The following is a 27,028-nucleotide window of genomic DNA, read 5'->3' as shown; positions in this document are numbered from 1 at the left end:
CCCCACACACCTGAAACCCCGCCTGACGGCTCCAGGAAAATCGACTCCTTTGTTTCTGTCTTCATGGAGGAAGACACAAAAAAACTCCCAGAAATACGAGAAAACCAAGGGTGTGATGAGAATGAGGAACTTAAAGAAATTATTAGTAAAAAAACAGTACTAGCAAAATTAATGGGACTAAAAGTCGATAAATCCCAAGGACCGGATGACCGACATCCTAGGGTTTTGAAAGAGGTGGCCATTGGAATAGTGGACGCATTGGTTATCATCTTCCAAAATTCTATAGATTCTGGAATGGTTCCTGCAGATTAGAGGATAGCAAATGTAACCCCGCTATTTAAGAAAGGAGGGAGAGAGAAAACGGGGAACTACAGACCTGTTAGCCTCACATCAGTAGTTGGGAAAATGCTGGAATCTATTATAAAGGATGCAATAACTGGGCACTTGGAAACTCATAGTAAGATTGGGCAGAGTCAACATGGATTTATGAAAGGGGAATCCTGTTTGACAAACCTATTGGAGTTCTTTAAGGATGCAACTAGTGGAGTAGACAAAGAAGAACCGGTAGATGTGTTGTATCTGGATTTTCAGAAGGCCTTCGATAAGGTTCCACACAAGAGGTTGGTGAACAAAATTAGGGCACATGGAATTGGGGGTAATATACTAGCATGGATTGAGAATTGGTTAACAGACAGAAAACAAAGAGTAGGGATAAACGGGTCTTTTTCAGGATGGCAGGCTGTGATTAGTGGGGTACCGCAAGGATCGGTGCCTGGGCCCCAGCTATTCACAATCTATATCAATGATTTGGATGAGAGGACTAAATGTAACATTTCCAAATTTGCTGATGATACAAAGCTAGGTGACAGTGTCAGTTGTGAAGAGGATGTGAAGAGGCTTCAAGGGGATCTCGACAGGCTCAGTGAGTGGGCGAGAACATGGTAGATGGAATATAATGTGGATAAATGTGAAGTTATCCACTTTGGTAAAAAAAAAACAAAGGCAGAGTATTTCCTAAATGGCGAAAGATTGGGGAATGCAGGTGCTCAAAGGGACCTGGATGTCCTTGTACATGAGTCACTGAAAGTGAATGTACAGGTGCAGCAAGCCATTAGGAAGGCAAATGGTATGCTGGCCTTCATTACAAGAGGATTTGTGTACAGGAGTAAAGTCGTCTTACTCCAATTATATAGGGCCTTGGTGAGACCACACCTGGAGTACTGTGTACAATTTTGGTCTCCTTACCTAAGGAAGGATATACTTGCCATATAGGGAGTGCAACGAAGGTTCACCAGACTGATTCCTGGGATGGCGGGACTGTTGTCTGAGAAGAGATTGAGTAAACAAGGCCTGTATTCTCTTGAATTCAGAAGAGAGGGGATTTAAGAACATAAGAACTAGGAGCAGGAGTAGGCCAATCGGCCCCTCGAGCCTGCTCCGCCATTCAATAAGATCATGGCTGATCTGATCCTAACCGCCAATCCACTATCACAGAACCATCTCCTGAATCTAACAGAATTAGACACACGAAATAGGAGAAGGATCAGGCTACACGGCCCCTGGGCCCGCTCCGCTACCCACAGGGCCATGACCGATCCGAACCTAGACTCATGTCCAAATTCCTGCCCGCTCCCCGTAACCCTTAATTCCCTTTACTTCTAGGAAACTGTCTATTTCTGTTTTGAATTTATGTAATGATGTAGCTTCTACAGCTTTTTGGGGCAGCATATTCCATGGACCTACCACCCTCTGAGTGAAGCAGTTCCTCCTCATCTCAGTTTTGAAAGAGCAGCCCCTTATTCTAAGACTATGCCCCCTAGTTCTAGTTTCACCCATCATCGGGAACATCTTCCCCGCATCCACCCGATCCAACCCCTTCACAATCTTATAAGCATTCAAAATTATTACAGGGCTTGATAGGGTGGATGCTGGGAGAATGTTTCCCTTGGCTGGGGAGTCTAGAACCAGGGGCCACAGCCTCAGAATAAAGGGTAGGCCATTCGGGACTGAGATGAGAAGAAATTTCTTCACAGAGGGTGGTGAATCTTTGGAATTCTCTACCCCAGAGGGTTGTGGAGGCTCAGTCATTGGGTATATTCAAAACAGAAGTCGATAGATTTCTGACCAGTAAAGGCATCACGGGATATGGCGATAGGGCCGGTGAATAGAGTTGAGGCAGAAGATCAGCCATGATCTCATTGAATGGCGGAGCAGGCTCGAAGGGCCGAATGGCCTACTCCTGCTCCTATTTCTTATGCTCTTATGTAATCAGGAGGAAAATTCTCCACTGGCTGGAGTCATACCTAGCACAAAGGAAGATGGTTGTGGTTGTTGCAGGCCAATCATCTCAGCCCCAGGACATCGCTGCAAGAGTTCCTTAGGGCAGTGTCCTCGGCACAACCATCATAAGCTGCATCATCAATGACCTTCCCTCCATCATAAGGTCAGAAGTGGGGATGTTTGCTGATGATTGCACAGTGTTCAGTTCCATTCGCAACTCCTGAGATAATGATCCAGTCCCTGCCCGCAAGACCTGGACGACCTTTACGTGTGGGCTGAAAAGTAGCAAGTAACATTCGCGCCACGCAAGTGCTAGGCAATGCCCATCTCCAACAAGAGAAAGTCTAACCGCTTCCCCTTGACATTCAACGACATTATCATCGCCGAATCCCCCACCATCAACATCTTGGGGGGTCCCCATTGACCAGAAACATAACTGGACCAGCCACATGAATACTGTGGCTACAAGAGCAGGTCAGAGGCTGGGTATTCTGTGGTGAGTGCTTCACCTCCTAACTCCCCAAAGCCTTTCCACCATCTACAAGGCACAAGTCAGGAGAGTGATGGAATGCACTTATCTGGATGAGTGCAGCTCCAACAACACTCAAGAAGCTCGACACCATCCAGGACAAAGCAGCCCGCTTGATTGGCACCCAATCCACCACCTTAAACATTCACTCCCTCCAGCGTGGCACACCATGTCTGCAGTTTGTACCATCTACAAGATGCACTGCAGCACCTCGCCAAGGCTTCAACAGCACCTCCCAAACTCGCGACCTCTACCACCTAGAAGAACAAGTTCAGCAGACGCACGGGAACACCATCACCTACAAGGTCCTCTCCAAGTCACCCTGAGTTAGAAATATATAGACGTTCCTTCTTCGTTGCTGGGTCAAAATCCTGGAACTCCCTCCCTAACAGTACTGTGGGACCACCTTCAGCACAAGCAGCGATTCAAGAGGCAGCTCATCACCACTTTCTCAAAGGCAATTAGAGATAGGCAATAAATGCTGGCGCCAACATCCCATGAATAAATTTAAAAAATACTGGTAGATGTCCTCTACCTTTTATGAACTCAAGGTGACTTGAATTTATTGCCTTGATTTGTACTAAATTTTCTTTATAACAGTCTTCAAAGGGTATAATTTCCAAAAGTCATTATCTAATTTATTAAAATGGCAATAAATTACACCAATTGGAAAATGTGCCATTAACAATTTTCCATACTGTAGTCAAGCTAACAGAACCATAACTTGAAGGACATGTATGGACTTTTAAAGAAAAGTATGGAATAACATTAGCTTTTTAAGTGTTCAAAAATTTCCATTGCAACTTCTTAGCTCTTATTTTAATGGGTCCAAGGTTCTATGAATTGTTTAGTACTTAATTATTTCATGAACTAAGACACAGCCTATATCAGCTGCTGCATTAGATATACTACGGTCTTTGAAAACAAAAGATAGTTTTACTACACTGTTAGCTTCTGATGTTCTTCAGCTCCTCGCCCCACTTGTTCTTTAATACACTGACTTCAACTAACACACCCAGGTAAGTCTTATTCGCCTAAATGTCCACTACAATTCACCCTACCAGCTTTCTTTTCATCTTCAATTATCTTTACTTCCAGAAAAGTTTCTCCTTAAATAAATTGTTCCACATAGGTCCTGTTTAATGTTTTATTTAAAATCCCCATTTAAGTTCTTAAATTGCTGTTAAAAATGACCAAGTTGCAAAAGAAAAATATGGCAGGAAGTTATCGTCAAATGAAGTCTCACTTGTAACTTGCTGTTTTTAATACATTCTTAGCAACTTATTGTGGCTTTTCACACCACTAAGATATTATCAGTATTTTGCAAGCAGTGTCCATCTTTAGCTTCTCAAGGGTCAACGTTTCTGTCTAACGGCAGGGCGTGTCTCATTTTCTGATAACCACATACCACTCTGCATTGCACTCATGTCTTGAATAACACTTTCCTTCCACATGAACCATACCAAGATAGCTTTAACATGCTATGCATTGTGTTTAATTGCTGGTAGCATGAAAATGAGAATGATCGCAGACAGAGAACATATCTCGCACACAGAAAATATTTTAAAAGATATATCTAGTTGACATTTCTTTTAAGCTGCAATATCTGATGTTTTTAAAAAATTGTGTGAGACAATGCATCCTATCTAGTTTGAGACAATGCATTCTATCTAGAAAAAAAAAGGGAGCATCAACACCAGATATTTTAACTACTGCTGATGTTGCTCTATCAGGGAACTTTGGTGTTCCAATTAACTGATCACTTCACCCCACAGTTGACAGTTCTGTTTGCAATCTTCCCAGTCTACTAGGATTCAGTCAGTTGTGCAACTCAGCTATTTTAAAATCAACACACAAACAGCTGAGGAAATTAGGTCTGATTGGGCCATTCCTATAAAGCGGATGTCCCACTTACCTGCATTCTGCTTGACTGGCTTCAAAAAGACTTGCATTTATATAGTGCCTTTCATGGCCTCAGGATGTCTCAATACACTTTACAGCCAATTAAGTACTTTTGAAGTGTAGTCACTTTGTAACATAGGAAATGCGGCAGCCAATTTGCACACAGCAAGGTCCCACAAACAGCAATGTGATAATGAGCAGATAATCTGTTTTTTGTGATGTTGGTTGCGGGATAAATATTGGCCATGACACCAGGATAACTCCACTGCTCTTCTTCGAAATATTGCCATGGGATCTTTTACATCCACCTGAGAGAATAGACGGGGTCTCAGCTTAACGTCTCATCCAAAAGACGGCACCTCCGACTGGTGCAGCACTCCCTCAGTACTGCACTGGAGTGTCAGACTAGATTTTTGTGCTCAAGTGGGACTTGAACCCACGACCTTCTGACTCAGAGGCGAGAGTGCTACCCACTGAGCCACAGCTGACATTGCAGCCACAGAGAAGCAGTAGGTCATCCAATTTATGAAGGCAATTTGCAGCAGTGTCCTATGCACTGCAACTGAATGGGAAAGGATAATTGGATAATTCACCTAGAGTAGTTTCTTACAGCACCTTTAACTAACTCGTTACCTGTTCAGAGTTTCCCTTAGCAGTAGAGAGGGTACATGTTGTTCCATAAGATTTGTTTTTTTTAAGACTGCCTGTGGAAGGAGTTATCCCACTGCAAGTATAGAGATAGCCTTTAATTGGCCTCATCATCTTTGAGCTGTACCCACAACCATCAAGGAAAATCAAATGATACAACCACTGTTCCATTATCTTGCAAAGCAATCTCGCTTTCCAATCTTCAGCAGTAACCCAAAACACAGGTGATCCAGCCCCTTGAGAAAAAAACGAAAATTAAATAACTGATGCCAGAAACTTTACTAGCGGAGGGAGGCAGGGAGGTAAAATCAGGTTACAACTGACATAAATACTACGCTCCAAGATGATCAGCAAATCATCATCTTCCTTCTTAGGCAGTCCCTCGGAACCGAGAATGTCTTGCTTCCACATTAAAAATGAGTTCTCAGGTGACTGATGAGTCCAATGCAGGACCTACAGTGTCTGTCACAGGTGGGGCAGACGGTGGTTGAAGGGGCAGGTGGGTGGGGTGCTTGGGTTGACGTGCGCTCCTTCCGCTTGGCTTCCGCTTGCTCCCGGCGAAGAGACTCGAGGTGTTCAGCACCTTCCTGGATGCTTCTCCTTCACTGCGTGCAGTAATGCTTGCTAAATGGATGGACAATAAATGTTGGCCTTGCCAGCGATGTCCCCATCCCATGAACAAATCAAAAAAAAAATACATATACACTGCTTCAAGTGGAAACTTTTCAGGGCAGCAAGGTGGAATCTTTTGGAGCAGGCATATTTATAATTGCCTCCTGAAAAGCCTCAAAGGTAGTTCTGTCTGTTAGCATAACTATAAAGAAAATATTTTGCAAGACATCTGATCAGTTTCTACCATTGCACTCTAAATTGCAATTCCCACAAGAAATGCAATTATTTGGACTTCATTATCCTGTCCAGAGAACAGTAGAGCTCTCCGCACATACCAAGAAAGTTGGAATGTCTACGCCACCTGAGTTACGGGGAAGAAAAAAGGCTTACATTTATATATAGTGCCTTTCATGTCCTCAGGACTTCCCAAGGCACTTCATAGCCAATTAATTATTTTGAATTGCAGCCGCAGTCGTTTTGTGGGCAAAAAAAGGGGGGCAAATGAATAAACTCATGACCCCAATGGAATGCAGAACCACCTCTGGTAGGAATTTATGGCAAGATAGAAGTACTCATCTTAAAAATCTAGAAAGGACTCTTGGTACCAGGCTTGTCATTTTGCTAGTAGATATGAGTACCGCCGAAGTAGCTCTTTTCAAAGAAAGGGATTTTGAGCCACATGTAACCTTGGGCTTACAAAAACATATGAAAAGCTAGGTTCAGGTCATATGTGAAGAGACAAAAGCATTAACCTCCACTAGTTCAAGGTTTATTGAAACAGAAATGCTAAAATAGCTGCTGCATGTTCTCGGAACTGAACTGCATCTATAAAGTTAAATACAGAATTTACCAACACAATAGAACAGAGACAAAAGGACTTCAGCTATTGCAAGATGCTAATCATGATCTTGAGATAAATTCTTTCACTTAGTATGCACATATCCTTTATGGCAACCCTTATTTTATTTTAACCTATCTCATTCAAAAACCGAGCAACTAGCTTGAGCTAAAGCGGTTTGAATGCCAAACTCCCTGGCGAGATATCACTCGTTACTTAGTTAAAAATAAGATCTTCTCTTTTGATCAAAACATCATTTTTTTCCCCTCGATATAATTAGCAGGGGGAATATACATTTTATGTGAAATAAATTATTTCCTCTATAGATTTTATATGTGACATTTCACACAAAATGTTAACAGCTTCCAGGATTCAACTTTGTATTTGGATCATATGTAGGAAATTTGATTAATTTGTTGAGATTCTCTACACAAAACAAGCTAATAGGAGTATTGATTTTGATATCTGAAGGATTAAATTCTGGTGAGTGATTAAATGAAAGGCCCACTTTTAATTAAAAAGAAAAACTGCAAATGCTGAAAATCAAACAGAAATAGAAAATGCTGGAAATACACAGCAGGTTGGTGACAATCTGTAGAGTGAAGTTAAAGTTTTGAGTAGAAATTTTCCTCAGAACTGAAAAGCAAAAGACAAGTTTACTGGAATTGGGAAAAGGGGGAGGAGAAACAAAAAAACAACTCCAATCATAGAGAGGAAGTTGGGTTAAATGACCCGAGATCTGCTTAAATTAAATCAGAAAATGCTAAATAATAAATGTCAAAAATTTCTTCCAGTTCTGATGGAAGGTCATCGGCCTGAAACGTTAACTGTCACTCTCTCCAAAGATGCTGCCTGACATGTTGAGTGTTTCCAGCATTCTGTGTTTTCATTTTAAAAAAGAGCATCACCTCAGTGACCGAACAAAAGACACTTGAAGAACAAAATAACGTACAACTGTTATGATGGCGAGAGGCAATTTGGGGAAAAGAAGCACAGACTGTCTATAGAGACAAGTTTAAAATGAAGGCTACAATGTTGGAAAATGTGGCATAAAGTTGTTTTGAAGTCACTGTTCAAATCAGAGGGCTGCAGAGTGCCCAAGAAAAGTTTGCATTGAGCTTGGTTGCCCTGGTTCAGGGATACGTTATGATACACTGATACAGAAAGATTTCGAAGAAGACAAAACCAACTAAATGTGCCACACCAGCAACCAGAGATATTTGTTTATTTTATGCTTCATATTAGTATTTAATTATAAGTTGTTTTATTCTATAAACTTCTGATCTGAGTGGTAATATTTCCTATTTCAAAGAGTTTGATGGTGTAGCATGAGACTAAATTAAATCCAGTAAACAGATTATTGCAAGTGAGGACAGAATACAGTCAAGATAGAGCTGTCAGATCATAGGGGATAAGGTCCGCTTACGAGAACTGTTGAGGAAGAGGAGGGTTCTGTAAAAAAGAAAAACGTTAATATCCTTTCTGTAAGGTGAAACTTTTCACCTTTTCAACAAGTGTCAGTTCTACAGACTTACCATACCTGTGGCTTATGAGGATTATTCAAACCTTGTTTACCATTTGTTTGGAGAACATCTTACATTCTAATTCCTCTCCCCACATAAACATACATTTAATCCCATTTTCTTTCCCAAGCTATGCACTGGACAGGCCTTGAAGTTGAAATACAACCAGCTCTCAGGTCTCTGCCACTGCTGCTCTGAAATTGGCAGGATGTGCTCAGCTGCAAGTACCAATTTCCCCAGCCTCCCTGTGGGGAAGCATCTCTTCTCCACTCAGCACCATCTTACAATGACACAGATGAGACTTACAACTCACCAGAATGAAGGCACAAAACCTGGTCACTCTGGTGCTATATATTGCTGTACCTCCCAAAAGCTTACATTATTTTTAAATTATTCTCCTAATACTGATCACTCAGCTCAAATCAAAAGGGTTGATCATAAAGTTGCATATAAAGTCACTTAATTTTTCTACAGTTCCAAAACAAATGGTTACCATCTTGCAATTGACACAACAAAAATAATTCGGCTGAAAAACACTGGTTCATGAGCACACAAAATGTATCACATTGTACACTATGCTAATTTTATGCTTTTGGGGGAGGGGAAGAAAATTAATGAACAATTTCAAGCTTTTTCCATTGAGTTGGGGCATAAACATTAAACGGAGTACATACTGTATCTTTGAATATTCATCCTAAATGTTTGTGCAATGAGCTCTTCAGAGTTCATTTAAGTTGTTACCATGCAAGACAAGACCTGACAAGTTGCACATTTTGTTCTGAAAATTGAAAAATACAAACTATACTGGAACACGTTACAGTGGAATGCTGCAAGCTATCAGTCAGCAAAGTTCATAACTGAATTTTGCTGATAACTGGGAAGAACTCTGTCCTCCTCAGTTCAATGTGCTCCATGCATGACCTCTATATATAAATTTTGAAAACTGAATTTTTCCCACAGTGCATGGGTATAAGACAGAAGACAGCAATGAAGAAAAAAATCTTCTCACAATTTTTGGGAAGAGCACACATTTGTCGTACTTTGTTTTAACCAGACCATGGTCTCACCATATTCAGAAAGGTTCTGTCTGCTGTGCTATCACAATATTCTTCTCACTTTCACAAACAGCTCGACTTATCCTAGTCATACAGTCATACGGCACAGGAGGCTATTCGGCCCCTCGAGTCCGTGCCGGCTCTCTGTAGAGCAATTCAGCCAGTCCCATTCCCCCACTCTATTCCCGTAGCCCTGCAAGTTTATATCCCTCAAGTGCCCATCCAGTCTCCCCTTGAAAACATTGAGTGTCTCCGTTTCCACCACTTCCGTCGGCAGCGAATTCCAGGTCATCGCCACTCAATGCGTAAAAAAGTTTTTCCTCACGTCCCCCTTGTATCTCTTGCCCAAAACCTTAAATCTATGTTCTCTAGTCCTTGTACCATCAACTAGTGGGAACAGCCTTTCCCCATCTAGCCTATCCAAACCCACCATAATCTTGTACACCTCTATCAAATCACCCCTCAACCTCCTTTGCTCTAATGAAAACAAATCCAGCTTCTCCAACCTGTCCTTGTAGTTAAGATCCCCCACCCCCAGAACCAGTCTGGTAAATCTCCTCTGCACCCTCTCAAGGTCCTTCACATCCTTCCTAAAGTGTGGTGACCAGAACTGGACGCAGTACTTGAGTTGTGGCCTAACCAGCGCTTTATAAAGGTTCAGCATAACTTCTCTGCTTTTGTACTTAATACTTCTATTTATGAAACCCAACATCCCATATGCTTTGTTAACCACTCTCTCAATATGTCCTGCCATCTTCAGGGACTTATGCACATTAACTCCCAGGTCCCTTTGTCCCTGAACACTCTTTAAAACTGTGCCATTAAGTGTATATTACCTCTCCCTGTTCCTTCTGCCAAAATGCATCACCTCACACTTCCCTGTATTAAATTCTATCTGCCACTTGTCTGCCCATTCTGCTAGCCTTTCTATATCCTGTTGCAGTCGACTGGGATCATCCTCACTGTTTGCCACACCCCCAAGTTTGGTGTCATCGGCAAATTTAGAAATTCTACTCTGTATTCCAATATCCAGGTCATTTATATACATCAAAAAAGCAGTGGCCCCAGCACTGACCCTTGGGGAACACCACTGTCTACCATCCTCCAGTCTGAAAAACAGCCATTTACCACAACTCGTTGTTTTCTGTCCTTAAGCCAATTCCTTATCCAAGCTGCCACTGACCCACCTATTCCGTGAGCCTCAATTTTGTTAACCAGCCTTCTATGTGGTACTTTGTCAAACGCCTTCTGAAAATCCATGTAGACAACATCCATTGCATTCCCTTCATCAATCCTCTCTGTTACATCATCAAAAAATTCAATTAGATTAGTCAACCACGATCTGCCTATTTGTTTTGGTGCAAATTACATTTCTCATTTTTAAAGCTACATTCTCTGCTTTTTCCCCATATGATGCACCATCTACAGTTGAGAGAACAGGCGATCAAACTACTTTCATCAACCTATTCCAGAGTTTGCCTGGGGACACGTGGCTCTTCCTTCAATTTTCCACCATTCCTTGTGGGGAAATGACTTGCCACCATACAGTGTCTCCCCACGGCAGCACGGCAAAAACCAAATGCTCCACTTCTCAGCACTGTGTGCTGTTGTTCCAACATGCAGTGCCACCTTGTCATCATTCAACCCAGTTTAAAGTAAATGCCTAATCACTGCATTCATAAAGGAAATAGAGATCACAGAAATCATTTAAAATTCATGAACTGGCTTTTATTATCTATGCTTTAAAATTACACCTATTATTCACCCCTTTATGTGGTCCAATTCTGATTCTCCTCACAAGACTTCCCTCTCTCTATCTTTACAGGTTTTCTAAAGGCATCTATTACAATCTCATAGGCTCCCACAACTACCTGAATTATGCCTCTTTTAACCCGCTTCTTGTACACACTCCATCTCGTTCTCCCAGTTTCTCTCTCTCAGTTATACCTGCTCTGTCGACTCCAGCTTCAGAGCTTCCGAAATGTCTGCTTTTTGCCTCCACCAAGGCGCCCCCACAGCTGTAGTCAATTGTGCCAGACTGTATCGGCCACATTTCCTGTGCTTCTCCTCTTCTCCAATGATGACTCGTGTTCTCGTTCCACCGCACTAGGCTTTGCATTTGCCAGATGGTATTTCTTGGAGGATGCATGTTGGCCAGGACTTGGGAAAACTCCCTGCCACGCTATCTCTTATGTCTGCCTGAGCAGGCAGACAGAGCCTTGGTTTTATGTCTCATCCAAAAGATGCGACCTCTAGTTTTTATGGGATGTGGGCATCGCTGGCAAGGCCAGCATTTATTGCTCATCCCTATTTGCACTTGAGAAGGTGGTGGTGAGCCGCCTTCTGAACCGCTGCAGTCCGTGTAGTGATGGTACTCCCACAGTGCTGTTAGGTAGGGAATTCCAGGATTTTGACCCAGCGACGATGAAGGATCGGTGATATACTTCTAAGTCAGGATGGTGTGTAACTTGGAGGGGAACTTGGAGTTGGTGGTGTTCCCATGCGCCTGCTGCCCTTGTCCTTCTAGGTGGAAGAGATCGCAGGCTTGGGAGGTGCTGCCGAAGAAGCCTTGGCGAGTTGCTGCAGTGCATCTTGTAGATGGTACACACTGCAGCCATGGTACGCCGGTGGTGGAGGGAGTGAATGTTTAAGGTGGTGGATGGGGTGCCAAACAAGCGGGCAGCTTTGTCCTGGATGGCGTCGAGCTGCACTCATTCAAGCAAGTGGAGAGTATTCCATCACACTGCTTACTTGTGCCTTGTAGATGGTAGAAAGACTTTGGGGAGTCAGGAGGTGAGACACTCACTGCAGAATACCTAGCCTCTGACCTGCTCTTGTTGCCACAATGTGTGTGTGGCTGGTCCAGTTAAGCTTCTGGTGACCCCCAGGATGTTGATGGTGGGGGATTCAGCGATGGTAATGCCCTTGAATGTCAAGCGGCGGTGGTTAGACCCTTGCTTGTTGGGAGATAGTCATTGCCTGGTCCTTCTGTGGCGAGAATGTTACCTGCCAATTATCAGCCCAAGCCTGAACGTCGTCCAGGTCTTGTTGCATGCGGGCATGGACTGCTTCATTATCTGAGGAGTTGTGAATGGCGCTGAGCACTGCAGTCATCAGTGAACATCCCCATTTCTGACCTTATGTTGGAGGGAAGGTCATTGCTGAAGCAGCTGAAGATGGTTGGGCCTAGGACACTGCCCTGAGGAACTCCTACAGCTATGTCTTGGGGCTGAGATGCTTGGCCTCCAACAACCATAACCATCTTTCTTTGTGCTAGGTATGACACCTGATTCTCATTGACTTCAGTTTTACTAGGGCTCTTTGATGCCACACTCGGTCAAATGCTGCCTTGATGTCAAGGGCAGTCACGCTCACTTCACCTATGGAATTCAGCTCTTTTGTCCATGTTTGGACCAAGGTTGTAATGAGGTCTGGAGCCGACTGGTCCTGGCAGAATCCAAACTGAGCATATGCGAGCAGATTATTGGTAAGTGCCCCTTAATAGCACTGCTGACGACACCTTCCATCACTTCGCTGATGATTGAGAGTAGACTGATGGGGTGGTAATTGGTCAGATTAGGTTTGTCCTGCTATTGTGGACAGGACATTCCTGGGCAGTTTTCCACATTGTCAGGTATTTTTGTAGCTGTACTGGAACAAATTTGCTAGAGGCGCAGCTAGTTCTGGAGCGCAAGTCTTCAGCACGGCAGCCAGGATGTTGTCCGGAGCCCATAGCCTTTGTTGTATCCAGCGTGCTCAGCCAATTCTTGATATCACGTGGAGTGAATGGAATTGGCTGAAGACTGCCTTCTGTGATGGTGGGGACCTCAGGAAGAGGCAGAAATGGATCATCCACTTGGCACTTCTGGCTGAAGATGGTTGCAAACACTTCAGCCTTGTCTTTTCCACTCACGTGCTGGGCTCCGCCATCATTGAGCATGGGGATATTCCTCCTCCTCCCCCCGTTAGTTGTTTAATTGTCCACCACCATTCACGACTAGATGTGGCAGGACTGCAGAGCTTTGATCTGATCCGTTGGTTGTCGCTGTTCAGCATGCATGTAGTTTTGTGTTGCAACTTCCCCAGGTTAGCACCTCATTTTTAGGTACACCTGGTGCTGCTCCTGGCATGCTCTTCTGCACTCTTCATTGAACCAGGGTTGGTCCCCTGGCTTGATGGTAATGGTAGAGTGAGGGATATGTTGGGCCATGAGGTTACAGATTGTGAAGTACAATTCTGCTGCTGCTGATGGCCCACAGCGCCTCATGGATGCTCAGTTTTGAGCAGCTAGATCTGTTCTGAATCTATCCCCCCAACTATCTATGGGGGGAATGGGGCTGACTGGATTGCACTGCAGAGAGCGGACTCGATAGGCCGAATGGCCTCCTTCTGTGCCGTTATTACGTTATGACTCTATCCCATTTAGCACGGTGGTAGTGCCACACAACATGATGGAGGGTGTCCTCAGTGTGAAGAAGGGGCTTCGTCTCCACAATGACTGTGTGGTGGTCACTGCTACCAATGTTGTCATGGACAGATGCATCTGTGGCAAGTAGATTGGTGAGGACGAGGTGAAGTAGGTTTTTTCCTTAGGTTGGTTCTCTCACCACCTGCCGCAGGCCCAGTCTGGCCACTATGTCCTTCAGGACTCGGCCAGCTCAGTCAGTAGTGGTGCTACCGAGCCACTCTTGGCATTGAAGTCCCCCACCCAGAGTACAATCTGTGCCCTTGCTACCCTCAGTGCTTCTTCCAACTAGTGTTCAACATGGAGAAGTACTGATTCATCAGCTGAGGGAGGGCAGTAGGTGGTAATCAGCAGGAGGTTTCCTTGCCCATGCTTGACCTGAAGCCATGAGACTTCATGGGGTCCAGAGGCAATGTTGAAGACTCCCAGGGCCACTCCCTCCTGACTGTATACCACAGTACCGCCACCTCTGGTGGGTCTGTCCTGCCGATGGGACAGGACATACCCAGGGATGGTGATGGAGGGGTATGGGGCATTGGCTGAAAGTTATGATTCTGTTAGTATGACTGTGTCAGGCTGTTGTTTGACTAGTCTGTGGGACAGCTCTCCCAATCTTGGCACAAGTCCCCAGATGTTAGTGAGGAGGACTTTGCAGGGTCGACTGGGTTGGGTGTGCCGTTGTCTTGTCCGAAGTCGGTGCTGAGGTCGATGCCGGGTGGTCCGTCCGATTTTATTCTTATTATTGTTTTCTATAGCGGTTTGTTACAACTGAGTGGCTTGCTGGGCCATTTCAGAGGGCAGTTAAGAGTCAACCACATTGCTGTCAAATATAGGCCAAACCAGGTAAGGACAGTAGATTTAATTCCCTAAACGACATTAGTGAACCAGATGGTTACGACAATCCAGTAGTTTCATGCTTTTTAATCCAGAGTTATATAATTAACTGAATCCCCAGCTGCCATGGTGGGATTTGAACTCACATTTCTGGATCATTAGTCCAGGCCTCTGAATTACTAGTCCAGTAACATAACCACTATGCTACCGTTCCCATTTAATTCATAAAATCTATCCATATGGCCTATATCGCCTGTGGCATTGCCACTGTATTTAGAGGGTGAAAATCAGAGTTTTAGCTAAAATTGAAAGGAAGAAAGTTAAAGACCATAAAAGGGATATAGAGAGAGAGAATTACATAGATTTACATAGAGCATACAGCACAGAAACAGGCCATTTTGCCCAACCAGTCTATGCTAGAGTTTATTCTCTGCTCAAGCTTCCTCCCATCCTTCCTCATCTAACTCTGTCAGCATAACCTTCTATTCCCCGCTCCCGCATATGCTTATCTAGCCTCCCTTTAAGTGTATCTATACTATTTGCCTCAACCACTCCGAGGTAGCGAATTCCACATTCTCACCACTCTCTGGGTAAAGAAGTTTCTTCTGAATTCCCTATTGGATTTCTTGGTGACTATCTTATATTGATGGCCTCTAGTTTTGCTCTTTCCCACAAGTGGAAACACTCTCCCTGTGGGTCTACTCTTTCAATACCTTTCATGATTTTAAAGACCCCTCAGCCCTCTCTTTTCAAGAGAAAAGAGACCAAGGCTGTTCATCCTTTCCCAATGGGTATAACCTCACATTTCTGGTATCATCCTTGTAAACCTTTTTTCCACCCCCTCTAGTGCCTCTATATCCTTTTTATATGGCAGCCAGAACCGTACACGGTACTCCAAATGTGGTCAAACCAAGGTTCGATACAAGTTTAGCATAACTTCTCTACTTTTCAACTCTTTCCCTCTAGAAATAAACCCTGGTGCTTGCTTTGTTTTTTTTTATGGCCTTGCTAACCTGTGTCGCTACTTTTAGTGATTTGTAGTCCCAGATCCCTTTGCTCCTCTACCCCATTGATTCTTATTTTCCAAGTAATATGTGGCAACGTGTAATACCTCAGACTTAGCTGTGTTAAAATTCATTTGCCCATTCTGCAAGTTTATTAATGTCTTGTCATTTGTTGCAGTCCTCCTCAGTATTGACTATTTCGCACCCACCACCCACCCCCCCCCACACACAATTTGGTGTCACCTGCAAATTTAGAAATTGTGTTTTTGATTCCAAAGTCTAAATCATTAATATAAATTGTGAACAGTGGTCCCAGCACTGATCCTTGTGGGACCCCACTTTCCACCTTCTGCCACTCTGAATAGCTACCCTTTACACCTACTCTCTGCTTTCTGTCTTGCAGCCAGCTTGCTATCCATTCTGCTACTTGTCCCCTGACCTTATTCATTAGTCTATTATCAAAGGCCTTTTGGAAATCTAGATAAATTATATCGACTGCATTATCCTTGTCTACTCTCTCCGTTACCTCTTCAAAGAATTCAATGACGTTGGTCAAGCAAGACTTTCCCTTTTGAAATCCATGCTGACTACTTGTTATTACATTTTTGGTTTCTAGATGTTTTTCTATTTTCTCCTTTAGTAGAGACTCCATTATTCTTCCTACCACCGATGTTAAGCTGACTGGTCTGGAGCTCCCTGGACATGTTCTATCTCCCTTCTTAAAAAATTAGCTGCAGGGTACAATAGTGTCGTGGTTATTTAACTGTACTAGACCTGGACTAACAATCCAGAGAGCGCTAGTTCAAATCCCACCATGACAGTTTGAGAATTTGAATTCAGTTTTTTAAAAACTAGAAATAAAAGGCTGGTATTGGTAAAAGTGACCATCAAGAGAAGACGTTGCAAGAGTTGATCTAGCTACAATCAGATAGGTAAAAAGTAGAGCCAAACAAGGGTAGTCGCACTACGCTGGACATTAGAAGACAGGTATTGGTGGAGGATAGTGTGGTCGATTGTGTCAAAGGCTGCAGAGAGGGCGAGGAGGGATAATAAACCATCAGTCATAGAAAATGCAGTTCATGACTTTAAATAGGGACAGTTCGGTGCTGTGGGAGGGGCGGAAACTTGATTTGAGAGATTCATAAAAATAGGAGCAGTAGTAGGCCATTTGGCCCTTCGAGCCTGCTCCGTCATTCAATAAGATCATGGCTGATCTTCTACCTCAACTCCACCTACCTGCACTATCCCCATATCCCTTGATTCCCTTAGTATCAAACGGGAAATTACAGGAGTGTGTGCATGGACCAGAGGGGTTTATGTTCATGGAGCATAAAGAGGAAAGGGGGATTGTAGATGGGGCAGTAATTGGCAAGACCGGAAGGGCCAAGGATGAATTGTTTTTTGAGAAGGTGGGTGATAAAGGGATTTTGAAGTAAACAGGCAGTATGTGAGGAGAGGGAACCATTGACAATGTCAGCTAGCACAGAGATCAGGAAGGGGAGTTGAGACTCAAGAGAGCAGGATGCGAGTCTCAGAATAGATGAGCTCCAGAATGTGGTAGATGAAGGGAAGAACCCAAAAAGAGGTGGTTCAGAACTAGAAAATGGGAGAGAGGGGCCTAGGAGTAAGGGGAAGGGAAGGACGCAGCAGAGGCAGCTGCACAAACTCACTCAATCTCGGTGATAAAAAAGTCACTTTCCCTGCCATAAAGAGATGCTGATCACTCTTCCTTCACTCCTGGACACTCCAGCATTACACTTCTTCATCTAGGCACACAACCAAAAGGCAAATAGTACTCCCCATTTCTCCAAAACTGCTCTAGGTTTGATCTGCGCTTGCACAGGTGATTGGAATATTTAGAAAAATTGAAATTGTTAGAAAAATTCATACAGTGCTTCTGAGATTCTCAGTGCCCACATAAAACCCACAAATCCTGCCCAGGCAGTCCAACCCACACCAACGAGATAGCCACTTCATTTACAGCAGCTACAGTACCTCCTTTGAAGGAAATCTGTAGGACAGTCACTGAGTTGTCCTTGTTCACTTTTGTTTTAAAAGTACAACAGCATTATGCTTGCCTGGTGGTAGTAGCTTTACCTACTTGTCCGATATCAAGACCTGAATGATCCAAACTTTCCTCCAAAATAATGATGCGAAAACCAAAGCTTTCCTCTTTGGCGCCCGTCAGCACCCAAGTACCTATGTCTTATACTTCAGCAATCTCCCCGGCTCCCAATCTCCTCAGGCTAAGTCAGAAAGTGCAGAACTTCAGTATACTATTCGATCCCAAGCTAAGTTTCCTCCTCTACATCTGTTCCATTATTTTGGCTCTGGATGAAGTACATCAGAAAGAAGTCGGTCAAGCCAATACTGTTGATTGAGCTCAATACTTGAGCTCTTCCAAAACTTTGTTGCCCGTATCGTAACTCACACCAAGTCCCGTTCATCCATCCTTCTTCTTCTTCTTCTTCTTAGGCAGTCCCTCGAAACCGAGGATGATTTGCTTCCACATTAAAAATGAGTTCTCAGGTGACTGATGAGTCCAATGCGGGACCTACAGTCTCTGTCACAGGTGGGGCAGACGGTGGTTGAAGGGGCGGGTGGGTGGGGTGCTTGGGTTGACGTGCGCTCCTTGCGCTGTCTGCGCTTGGCTTCTGCTTGCTCCCGGCGAAGAGACTCGAGGTGTTCGGCGCCTTCCCGGATGCTTCTCCTCTACTTTGTGCGGTTTTGGGCCAGGGATTCCCAGGTGTCGGTGGGGATGTTACACTTTTTCAAGGAGGCTTTGAGGGTGTCCTTGAAGCATTTCCTCTGCCCGCCTGGGGCTCTCTTATCGTGCTGGAGCTCCAAGTAGAGCGCTTGTTTTGGGAGTCTCGTATCGGGCATGTGGACAATGTGACCCATCCATCGGACCTGATCGAGCGTAGTCAAAGCTTCGATGCTGGGGATGTTGGCCTGAGCAAGAACACCGACGTTGGTGCGCCTATCCTGCCAATGGATTTGCAGGATCTTGCAGAGGCAGCGTTGGTGGTACCTCTCCAGTGCTTCCATCCATCCAGTTCATTCATCACCCCTGTGCTCGCTGACCTACATTGGCTCCGGGTCCAGCAACGCCCCGAATTTAAAATTCTCATTCGTTTTCAAATTTCTCCATGGCCTCGCCCTTCCCTACCTCTATAGCCTCCTCCAGGCTTACAACCCTGAGAACTCTGCATTGCTCCAATTCTGGCCTCTTGCGCATTCCCGATTTCCTTCGCCCCACCATTGGCAACTGTGCCTTCAGCCATCTAGGCCCTAGGCTATGTAATTCCCTCCTTAAACCTTTCCACCTCTTCACTCTGCCTCCTCCTTTACGATGCTCCGTAAAACCTACCTCTTTGACCAATCTTTTTGTCACCTGTCCTAAAATCTCATGTGGCTTGGTGTCAAATTTTGTCTGACAACGCTCCTGTGAAGTGCCTGGGGAGGTTTCACTACATTAAACGGGCTTTATAAATGCAAACTGTTATTGCTAGTATCTATGCGCATTTAGGAAATTAATCACCACGCACAGCAAAGTAACAGAAAGAATTAACATGTATCATTGAGCTAATAAGCAACAACATAATCTAATCAAGATATTCCATAGATAGCAATTGGTAGATACCACGTGTCCATTACTATGCCATTGTTTGTTTTACAGAGCTTGTTGTTCATTGTTCGAGTGAAATGCTACCGTTTCACAAATTGCCTTCTCAAAAACTGCATTTCTTTCAAGGGACTTTATGGGCTTAAACGTTTAACTGGTATATCCAAACTGTTCATTATGGTTTTGACCTATCTTCAACAAGCAGGAGGAAAAACACAACTCTATGGCTAACGCACCTTCATAAATCTGAGAAAGACTATTAGGGACAGTAGGGATCAGGCATCTAAACTCTTTTGAGCAGTGTTTATCTATTGGTTGAAAGAGTTGCAGAAAAATCCATTCAAATCAACTGGTTTGTCTGTTTAACCCTTTCATGAACTTGTTCCAAACTGCTGCATTATCTTTAACAACTTGTTGTAAACGGCTCAATCTGTGAATAAACCCGCTTGGTAATTCAGCCCACTACAAAAAATCGCGTCTGACGTTAATCATCTTTTCAAGTGATGGGGTATGTAATAGAAATTCTACTTGTAATCCAGAAAGCAATAAATGGGTTTATTGTTCGCCCAGAGCACACTCTTGCAGATCATCTTGGCCTGTCAATACGAACCAGCTTTTGTGTTGGATACAAGAAAAAGTAGCTGGGGAAACCTGAATTGTAACAACACTAGGTAGAAAATCTACTCCAATGACAGTGGAAACTGATATTCAAACTTGGGTTCTCCAAATGAAATTTAAATTCTGTTTTAAAATTTAAAGGCATCCACATCTAATTCATCACTGTTAAGAGATTGTAGGACCATTTTCTTAATATCAACTATATTTTGTTACCTGCGGCATTTGTTTCAAACAACTGTGCAAAGAAAATAGACTGGCATTTCTATAGCACGTTATCACATCTCAGAAATATCTCAATACGACTGACATACAATGGTGCAATGACCATTATTGTTATGTATAAAAACAGCAGCCATTTGCACACAGGAAGATAATGCAATGAAGAATATGTTTTTGGTAGAGGAAGGACCATTGGTCAGGGTGCAACAAGAACTTCCTGCTCTGCTTTAAATAGTGACATTGGATCTTCAATGTCCACATCAATCACTGCAACAGGCAGAAGGGACCACTGTTTAACGACATTTCAGAAAATTCAGTATCTGCTCAGTACTACACTGGAATGTCAGCTTAGATTAGGTTCTCAAGTCCTGAAGTTTGTCTTACACTGACAACCTTCTGATTCAGAGGCAAAAGTCCTGCCAACTACCCTAAGTTGACATACAAACAAAGTTACATGCTGTTTTTAAAACATTTTAAGAATAGGTTTGGAATAGACACAAGTAAGGAGACTTTTCAGAAATAATACTGACCACAGCAAGCTCATGCACATAAATGGTTGGAAACAAAGTATTTTTTAAGTTGTACAGGGATCCTACCTGCATGAGTTTTGGAATCAGTTAGAGACTGATGCCTCCAAAAAATGATGGCAGACCTCTCTCTGCATTGTAGTCTGTTTAACCTCTCTGCTAGTCCTCCCCTGCAGAGAATAAAATAATTGTGAGATTTATCCTAAATGGCACCAACTTCACAAGGATATTTCAGAAATTTGGAAATTAGTACTGTTACAGAACACAAGTCTAAATCTAACATTCTAATAGTATAGGCAGTCAGGTCACCATCCAACTAAATGGCACAATATTGAAATCTTACAAACATACATGGTTCTGATCAAATGCAGCTTATAGCTCTCATATCTATAAATATAATTGTTTCATTGGCAACTGACAGCCACAGTAAGACCAATGTTTTCTGAAATATTTGTATCTGCAGTAAAATTACACAGAAGGATGTGGTCCAAAACTTTTCTTTTGGTCAGCAACTTTACAAACATACTATGTAATCATTCACTGATAATTCACAGATTAATAAGGCGTTAATCTCCCTACCAGCAGCTCTTTGAACAATTAGTTACCATAAATAAATATTAACTTTCACCTGCTGAATATTTTTATTCCAATGGAAACTGTTGATGACATTGTTGGGCAAACTGGCTGGAAGAGTTACTGAGTGCAATAGTCAGGGAGTTAAATTAACCCACAAAGTTTAAAATTATATGAAGTGGTGAAGCACCCTGGGTTAAATGTCACCTCCACTCAATTTTATTTCCCCCTGGTAACCAGACTGTAATTTTCCAAAATCAGTTGTGGTGAATCATAACTTTGTCCTTTAAACAAACCATTAAAAAATAAACAGTTTTCTGAAAAAAAGATAGGTACTAAAAGAACAGTGTTGATGAGTAGTAGTACACAAATTTGCACAATGATCAATCTTAAACTGACTGAAGACTAGGCACTTTCCAACAGGAGGAGAAGTTGACAAGAGAGAGAGATTTCTGTGTTTTATTTTTTGAAACAGCTAGTGTTAAAATGGAAAGGGTTTTCCTTAACCCAATTTAAAATGGAGACTTGATTTGGAAATTAGTCAGGATACAGAGGCTTTATTCTAGGTGCTAATTAAATTGTACACGGTCATTGCATTAACAGGCCCTTACAAACCAAATGAAGTGGGAGCACCTGCTCATCGGCATTCTATGCAACAATGCAAATCATTGCCCTTTCTAATCATGGGTGACTGACAGCTGACTTCACAGGTTTCTGGACTGTTAAAGCACAAGAGAATTCTAGAACAGGCTAAGTTCTGGCTAGACATGGACCAATTGAAGTTTGTATTAACCCGATACAACATTAAAATTTCTCATTACTTATCCAATGGTGTATGAAATAGGTTTTAAAAAGGGTCTTTTATCCATTTATGCACAATTCCAATATTACTGTTTTTACTTCTGCAGCCATTGATTGTCTCCCTTGTTTCTTGGTACTGGACACAGTACTCGAGGTGTGGTCTAACCAGAGCACTGTACAGTTTGGGCATGACTTCCTCTGACTTGCAATTCTACTGTTTTAGCTATGTAGTTCAACATTCTATTGGCTTTGTTGGTTGTTGCTCTGCATTGGTTGGACATGTTGAGCAATGAGTCTGCTAAGAATCCGACAGTCTCTTTCAACTTTATCCTTAGATATTTCAACACCATTTATGGAGCATGTATGTTGCCCATTTCTACTATCTTCGTGCAATTCTTTGCATTCGTCTGCATTAAATTTCATTGGCTACTTTGACCGGTGGATATTTCATCAAATTGGGCAATCAGTCAACATGCCATGAGCTGGAGACTGTACAGCCTAACAGATCATAGAGGGACAATTCTAGGGATATTAAAATGGTATACATGAAACAAGATAGAACACAAAGCAAGAAATAACTGATCTGAAAGAGTGTCAGGGCATTGTCAAGAAGACCCAATGCTGCCATGAGACACAAGACTGTCAGGAGTCCTGTGCCAAGACCAATCTCAAGTAATATGGTGCAATCCCTATAAAAAGACTTGCATTTATATAGCGCCTTTCACGACCACCGGACGTCTCAAAGTGCTTTACAGCCAATGAAGTACTTTTGAAGTGGAGTCACTGTTGTAATTTGGGAAACGCTGCAGCCAATTTGCACACAGCAACATCCCACAAACAGCAATGTGATAATTACCAGATAATGTTTTTTTGTTATGTTGATTGAGGTATAACTATTGGCCAGGACACCGGGGATAACTCCCCTGCTCTTCTTTGAAATAGTGCCATGGGATCTTTTACGTCCACCTGAGAGCACAGACGGGGCCTCGGTTTAACATCTCATCTGAAAGACGCCACCTCCGACAGTGCAGCACTCCCTCAGCACTACACTGGAGTGTCAGCCTAGATTTATGTACTCAAGTCCCTGGAGTGGGACTTGAACCCATAACCTTCTGATTCAGAGGCAAGAGTGCTACCAACTGAGCCATGGCTGACACTGATCACTGTGAACAAGTGTCTATATGCATAAATAATTACACATGAAACTAAATTTGACACATCCAATTATTTCTAAATTATGATGTATATACTTTCATAGCCGGGTGCAGCATTATGTTGGGTTTTAGCTCAGTACGGCATTGTTCTGCATACTTTTGAGTAATCCTGGCTTACATCCCCAATATCTCACTGCTAAAATAGTAAATAGAATCGTTAGAATTTAAGGGGTTAAAATATGCGCTGTTATAATAAGTATGAAAAAGGACAGTTGGAGAGGTCAGAGGTTTGTTTTAATACTGCCCTGCTGTTCTTGCAATTCAACTAAGATCAGCATGTTTGTACGCAATTCCTTTGCAACTCAGCCTGTTTGTACCCAAGTAAGTCTTGAATAGAGTTGAATATAAATTAAACTGAAAGGTGACTTTGCCTTAAACATTCCACAAGGCTCTTTCTTTCTCACACATTCAATCAAAGTCAACATACTATACTATGGCCTAGAAATTCAATGGCGCCAACATGCATTTGTCGGGTGCTAAGCAGGTGCCTATGCCTCCAATATGGCGGGCAGGAAGCACGCGCTCATTATAACCCGGAAGTGTGCCGCCCGCCAAATTGGTATGGCAAAAAAAAGGCATGCATATGTAAATAAGGAGCCTATCGCCTATTTGAGGTCCCCTGTGAAAGATTGGGTTGCCCTGAACACAGCTGGCGCCGAGCCACCTGTGTTCTGGAAAATCAGGTTTGCATGCAGCCTAACCAGCAATCCTTAAAACTACAGGCCACAACCAACAAGGTAAGTTTGTAAAAAATACTTAACTGAATGTGGAGAACCTGAATCCACAGACCGCTGCCGGCCACCACTTGCCCCCCAACCACCCCTTCGCAATGGCCCCCGGCCTCCTCGCCCGGTCACACCCCTCCCAGTTTGCGCAAACAAACTTCCAGGCCAGGGTTCTGTAGTTTCCCCATAAACATATTTTGTGCAGAATTATCCACAATGTTGAATCAGTTGTACTTACTTTGAAATTCATATTTTTAAACAAAGTTTTACTGTCAGATTGATCTTCAATCTATGCTTATTCAAATATGAATTAAGTAAAATCTTGCTCTTATTTATTCATGTGATTCGACCACAGGGTCGGGAAAGCAGCAGGCCATATGACCTCAGGAGGAGTATCTTTCCAATGAGAAGAATCTGCTGCAGCTCACAAATATGCAAAAAGTACACACAATAAATCCACATAAAGAGCCAATCCTCAAATGCACAGTTGTATAGCAGGGGGGGAGGGACGCAACGTCGTGTACGGCTGCATCTTATGCAGGTAAAAGCCAGGTAAAAGGGACACATCAGCTATATGCACAAGTGTTCTCCCCAACTCAGCCCCAAAGAACAAAGGAGGAAAGCAAGCTACAGTATATATTCTTGTGGACACTGCAACTTATGGTCAGTGTAGGTTCAACCACATGAATAGGGATACAAGTGTATTGCAAAACAATTTACAATATCATGGGGCCCAGCTGTCACATAATGTTTCCTTTCTGGTTGACATGATGAACACAGTGGCGAAACTCTTCTAGATATCTTTCATAGCTTGCTACATTGTCCTCTTTTAGACCTCCAGAGAATGAAAAGGAAAGCATCTTAGGAGAATAGTGGGGCTTCATCCAGCAGCACAGATGCGCTACCATCCTAAAAAAAACCATGCGGTTCCATTTACCATTCCTCTCAAAAGCTCCTCAGTTAGTGACAAGTGAGATCTGACTTTCTCAATGTTGTTTACTTACCTCATAGTTCCAGTTGTAAAATTGTATTTAAATGCATTTTAAGAACATTTCCTACATTCAGATATTTCTTGTGGTTATTTGAAAGTTACCAATTTTGCAGTAAGTACATCAATTAACTTTCACAATTCAAAAGTTTTTTAACCGACCATATTTCTCATGCTTGTTTTCAAATCCTTCCATGCCTCATCCCTCCCTATCTCTGTAATCTCCTTCAGCCCCACAACCCGCCTCCCCCATCCCGAGATATCTGCATTCCTCAAATTCTGCCCCGTTGAGCATCCCCGATTATAATCGTCCAACCATCAGTGGCCGTGCCTTCAGCTGCCAAGGCCCTAAGCTCTGGAACTCCCTCCCTAAACCTTTCCGCCTCTCTACCTCTCTTTCCTCCTTTACAACACTCTTTAAAACCTACCTCTTTGACCAAGCATTTGGCCACCTGCCCTAATTTCTTATGTGCTTGGTGTCAAATTTTGGTCTTATAATACTCCTGTGAAGTGCCTTGGGACGTTCTACTACGTTAAAGGCGCTATATAAATACAAGTTGTTGTTGTAGCATATGTTTTCTCTAGGCCAACAGCTTTATCCTCCTGGTCCTATGTCTCTTTTCTTGACGACAATATTCTTCCCCACACGTATCATTTCATATGAACCCCAGGTTAACAGTACTACCTAAGTGTGGTTGTTGCATTTTTGAAAACACCTGGCTCGTGATTCTCTCTGATCCGTTGACTCCTGCCATCATTTTTTAAAAATTCGTTTGAGATCTGGGCAGCGTTTATTGCCCGTCCCTAATTGCCCTTGAGAAGGTGATGGTGAGCCGCCTTCTTGAACCGCTGCAGTCCGTGTGGTGAAGGTACTCCCACAGTGCAGTTAGGGAGGGAGTTCGTTCCAGGATTTTGACCCAGCAACGATGAAGGATTGGTGATGTACTTCTAAGTCAGGATGGTGTGTGACTTGGAGGGGAACTTGGAGGTGGCGGTGTTCCCATGTGCCTGCTGCCCTTGTCTTTCTAGGTGGAAGAGGTCGCAGGTTTCGGAGGTACTGTCGAAGAAGTCTTGGCGAGTTGCTGCAGTGCATCTTGTAGATGGTACACACTACAGCCACGATACACCGGTGGTGAAGGGAGTGAATGTTTAAGGTGGTGGATGGGATGCCAATCAAGCAGGCTGCTTTGTCTTGGATGGTGTCGAGCTTCTTGAGTGTTGTTGGAGCTGCACTCATCCAGGCAAGTGGAGAGTATTACATCACACTCCTGACTTGTGCCTTGTAGATGGTGGAAAGGCTTTGGGGAGTCAGGAGGTGAGACACTCGCTGCAGAATACCTGGCCTCTGACCTGCTCTTGTTGCCACAGTATTTATGTGGCTGGTCCAGTTAAGTTTCTGGTCAATGGTAACCCCCAGGATGTTGATCATTTAGATATTAATGTGGCATGTGGTTTGGAGTATTCCACACCCATGGGTTCTCACACCCATAATGTTCATAAGTACATCGGCATAGATGATATCTCACATAACCGAGCAATATATCAGTAATGAAAATGTTTACATTATAAAATGTGGAATACTCTCAAAATGTATACTTGAATCATTAGCTTGCCACCATATTTGTAATGGGCCTGAGTGAGCAGCTGGGGAGGGGGATGGAGTTGAGGTTAAAGGTACAGAGTTTTTGTCATATCTGAACAGAATGGCTTCGGTCTGGCCAATGTTTACACTGTAATAGGTTCTGGATCATCCATTAATTGATGGCTATGACAAGCAATCTGATAATACAATGGCATCATGAAGTTGAGGATGCCTCTGTGCTGTTAGACTGCTTGTCCGACATCCATTCTTGGATTAGCCACAATTTCCTCCAGCTAAGTATTGGAAAGACAGAAGTCAGTGTCTTCGGCCCCGGCCACAAACATTGTACTCGTCAATAACTCCATCCTCCTCCTCGACCATTGTTTAAGGCTGAACTGCAATGTTTGCAACCTTGGCATCAATTCAACCCCAAGCTGAGCTTCCGACCTCATATTCTCTCCATCAC

General features: G+C 43.2%; 1 protein-coding gene across 3 annotated transcripts in view; it reads right to left on the bottom strand.

Annotated features, from left to right (window-relative positions):
- spidr (scaffold protein involved in DNA repair) overlaps positions 1 to 27,028 on the bottom strand; it is a 354,308-nt gene that overhangs the window by 247,381 nt on the left and 79,899 nt on the right. For all 3 annotated transcript variants that reach the window (XM_085992882.1, XM_085992884.1, XM_085992885.1), the window contains one exon: positions 20,749 to 20,849. In XM_085992882.1, coding sequence (XP_085849008.1) covers positions 20,749 to 20,849 — 101 coding nt within the window. The remainder of the gene's footprint in view (positions 1 to 20,748; positions 20,850 to 27,028) is intronic.

This window comes from Somniosus microcephalus, chromosome 7 (assembly GCF_052327205.1).
Source record: "Somniosus microcephalus isolate GS21.2 chromosome 7, FLI_Smic_1.0, whole genome shotgun sequence".
Classification (NCBI taxonomy): domain Eukaryota; kingdom Metazoa; phylum Chordata; class Chondrichthyes; order Squaliformes; family Somniosidae; genus Somniosus; species Somniosus microcephalus.
Note: the sequence above shows the minus strand (reverse complement) of the source record. Positions and strands in the feature narration are given on the sequence as shown.